Source organism: Crocodylus porosus, unplaced genomic scaffold (genome assembly GCF_001723895.1).
Source record: "Crocodylus porosus isolate Cpor-Errol unplaced genomic scaffold, CroPor_comp1, whole genome shotgun sequence".
Taxonomy (NCBI): Eukaryota; Metazoa; Chordata; order Crocodylia; family Crocodylidae; genus Crocodylus; species Crocodylus porosus.
The window spans coordinates 6,665,482-6,669,454 of NW_017728932.1; the positions used below are offsets into that span (position 1 = coordinate 6,665,482).

General features: G+C 52.0%; 1 protein-coding gene across 1 annotated transcript in view; it reads left to right on the top strand.

Annotated features, from left to right (window-relative positions):
• The window catches only part of AUTS2 (autism susceptibility candidate 2), a 740,769-nt gene that overhangs the window by 191,932 nt on the left and 544,864 nt on the right, over positions 1–3,973 (top strand). Inside the window, exon 5 of the mRNA XM_019545302.1 lies at positions 2,046–2,147. Within this exon, the coding sequence (XP_019400847.1) occupies positions 2,046–2,147 (102 nt within the window). The remainder of the gene's footprint in view (positions 1–2,045; positions 2,148–3,973) is intronic.

Genomic DNA, 3,973 nt, shown 5'->3' on the forward strand with positions numbered 1-3,973 from the left:
GCCTCTTCAGCCCAGCAAGTGGGACCTGGCGTGGCAGGGCAGAGATGCTTGGGGTTGCTGCTGGGACCCTGCACCAGCCACACCAGGAGGGCAGCAGGGCAGGGAGCCTCACGTTCGCTCTCACTGTGCCCTGGATGCAATAGGCTCCCATGCAGCGACTGGGCTTAGGCACTTCTGGGGAGGACAATGGGTTGAAGGTCCTGGAGGGGCACCAGCAGAGCTGGGAGGGTGGGGGACTGCGTGGGGAGTGAGGGGCCACCGGCAGGGCTGGGGGGCTGTGCATGGGGAGTGAAGGGCACTGGCATAGGCAGAGGCAGGGCTCTGGCACATCAGGGCTGCTCAGCACCCCAAAGCAGGAGGGGCAGCCACAGCTGGACTTGTGTTCTGGTGAGCAAAGGGGTAGGGGAAGCTCTGATTTCCTACGGGAAAAAACCCCCTCAAATCAAATGCCAAAATGTATAGGTGTTTAGAATATTTTATTATAATGATTGAGGTACTGGTAGGCCTCAATTGCTTAAACTGGTAAATATATCAATAAAACATTGTGTTCAACTGATATCTATACATATCTGTATATATATTTATATACACACTAGGGATTCATTTTAATTACAGAAAAATGTGGATGGTGGGGGTTAAATCAGAATTAGGGATTATTAAGCAAAAAAACCCCAGGATCCCTGGTTTTTTACATGCATGTTATCGGGATGCACCAATAAAAAACTTTTTGGCTGAAACCAATGGCTGATTGTTAACAAGCCATATTGGCTGATACCGATCTGATAGCTGGTAGGCAGCCTGACAGCTTGAAGAGCAACTTTGGGCTGGTAAGTCTGTGGGGGAGGGAAGTGGCATGGGGGGAGCAGATCAAGGCCCCCACGGTGAGGGCAGGAATGGGACAGGGGCAGGCACAGCCCAGCCAGGGTGGAGTGCAGGACAAAGATGCAAGTGGCTCATCCAGGCGGCAGGGAGGGGTGGCTTCCTACCACTGTATGCACCCCCGGGGGAGGCGTGGGGGGCATGCAGCCCACCTGGATTTGTGCATGGGGTGAGGGGGCACTGTGGGCTTGGGGCCAGGGCCTGAGTTGGCCTCTTCCTGATGGGTGGGGGTAGGCAAGGGTAGGCAATGGTGTTGGGAAGGAGGGCTATTCAGGGGCTATGGCAAATTTTGAGGTGGCCATAGCACACCGTATAGCCCAGCACTGGTGTTGCCCACCCCACTTGCACCGAGCACAGCCCCAGCCCAGCCCAGCCCCCCTGCTGGGAAGAGGCTGACACAGCCCCTGGCCCTGAGCCTGCAGCAGGCAGCCCGCCATCACCCTGTGCACAAACCAGGGGCACATGCCCCCCCATGCCTCCCCCAGTGTGTGCACAGCTGTGGGGAGCTGCCCCACTTCCACCCTGAATGGCTACCCACAGCTATGTCCCATGCCCTGCCCTGCCCCTGCTGGACAGCCTCTGCCCCTGCCCCAGCCCCATTCCCTCCCTCATTGTGTGGGCTTTCATCTGCCCTCCCCCTTCCCCCATACCCTTTCCCCGCTGCAGACCTACCAGCCAGATGCTGCTCTCCAAACTGCTGTGCTGCATTCCCGACTGTGCGTGTGCACGCGGCATTTATTGGTGACACTATTGGCTACGCGGGCCAAAAAAGGCTGATTGCCAATGATGCCATTTTTCCTTTAATAGCTGCCAATCCAATACCTTTAATATTTTGTCATAATTTTGTAGCTCATTCCTTGTTTTATCGCACGATTCATTGCAATAACCTGTGACTGGGTAACTGCTTAGGACGCGATTAATCGTTTAATCATGTCTTAAATGTAACCTGCTAGACAAGGAGCTACCACCGCGCTTCGGTTTGGCCTGGCTAGACCCCAGCCACGCTCAGCCAGGGTGCGTCTTGCCATTGGCAGGACTGCAGGCGACGCAGGAGCGCTGCTCAGAGTAAGCATGGAGGCGAATTGAGGGATAATGGAAAAGAGGAGAAGCCATCCACGCCCATCTAAAGCTCTGCTTCTTGTGTGTGTGTGTTCTCTCTCCTGCAGCTCAAGCCAGGTCAAAACAGTTGCCGAGACAGTGACAGCGAAAGCGCCAGCGGAGAATCGAAAGGTTTCCATCGAAGTAGCTCTCGGGAAAGACTCAGTGACGTAAGTAAAACTTCCGTGGCCAAAGACTGCTTTGATTTATCCCTGTCAGCGTTTATTGGAAGGGGTAAGTCTGCACAAAATCCTGGCCTACAGCGGCAAGTAATTCCTAAGCTTCTCCTCATGAGTTCACTGTGAGGCAGCCTAAGCTCTCTTGCCCTGTTACAGGATGAAATACTCTGTAGTAACAGTATCTGTTTGTAGACAGCTTCTCATTTGCAGCCAGTTGAAAGACGGGATTCAATTCATTTTGCTACGTTACAGTGCAGTGGGTAGCGAACAATAGTAGCATAGCTTGATAAGTAATACTGTCTTTTTCCCCATTGGGAAAAGATGGAGACCTGTATTTATTGTAGTAAACTTAGTGCTTAGGAAGAGTATGGAGGAGCCTGGGGAAACTCCAGTAATTTTTATCTAGTAAACTGATATAACATGGTCAAGAGTAGCACGAGATTCACCTTTCCTGTTCTGCCAAACCTGCCCGTGAAAGTCAACAACAGTGTCGAGACAGTAGCTGCACGCACCTGCACAAGGGCAGAGTACTAACTGTTCACTGAATGGGCTAGGCATCAGGTATTCAACCCACACCTGTAATAGTGACCGTGGGCACACAACAGACCTACTGTTGCTGTCGTTAGATCAAGTATAATAATCATGGTACCATCAAGTCTAAAAACTTCAGTCATGAGCCAGGACCCCACTGAGCTGTGCGCTGTACAGAGCGGTGTGTGACCTCTTCAAATCTTTTTCTCTTTGCTTGGTCGCACAATTTTGTGACTTCATCTCCCCCAAAACCTGGGTCAATTTGTATGGGTCATGGTACTGTTTAAAGTGTATCATTTAAAGCCTGCCCTTTGTGTAGCCATGGGTAGAGGCTGCTATCAATGCCATAAGATACAATTAGCAGGGAAAAGAAAAAGCTAAGCAGAGAATAGATGGTTTTCTATTTACTTAGATGGTGGTCAGACCCTGGCACTTTTCTGTTTCTGTCATGGCTATGCCCTCCTGTCCCTTCATTGCAGCTTCGAGTAGCACAGCCCTTGTAAAATGAGAACTTTATCATTGCAGAACACTTTTTATCATGGGAACTCGCTGCGCTTTATAGACATCATTTTATTTAGCTTCACACTTCCTTTGAGAGAGGCTGAAAATGGGGACCCTGAAGGATATGTGACCAGTGCTTCACAGTAACACAGGGCACTGTTAATGAAGAACGAGGCAGTCTCAAGCTGAGAGGCAGAGCTTATTGTGTTGCACGTATTGCCGTGCTAACGTGGCTATTCTGCCTGGTTCAGAAGATAGGGAGCACAGAGCAGGGGCAGTGCGTCTAGGCAAGGTGCTGCCTCACACTGTCTACGCAATTGTCAGTGCTGGCTTTGGGACCAGAACCCAGGCTTCCTGATTCCTACCCCCTATTCTACTGTAGACCCTCTAAAAATGCATTCACGTTTTCCTGACGCTAAAGATCAGGCCTGTCCAACTAACAGCCTGTTGCCCACAAGTGACCCCAGAGGGATTAAATAGTAGCCCTCAGGTTCACACACCTTGGTTACTTCCTCCCCACTGCTGCAGCTGCAGAAGCAGCCATGGTCTCTGGGGTACTTTTCCCTCTGGCTTCCCTTTCCCTGCCTCAGGGGGTAGGGTGGTGCAACATGGCACTGCCTAGGGAACTGGAAAGGTGTGATGCAGCACGGGACCCCATGGCCCAGGGAGCTTAGTGTGAGGCAGGGTACCCAGGCATAAAATGCAGCAGAGGGGGGGTGGCACTGGGGCACGTGGTGCAGCAGAGAGGGGGTGGCTCTGGGGCACGTGGTGCAGCAGAGAGGGGG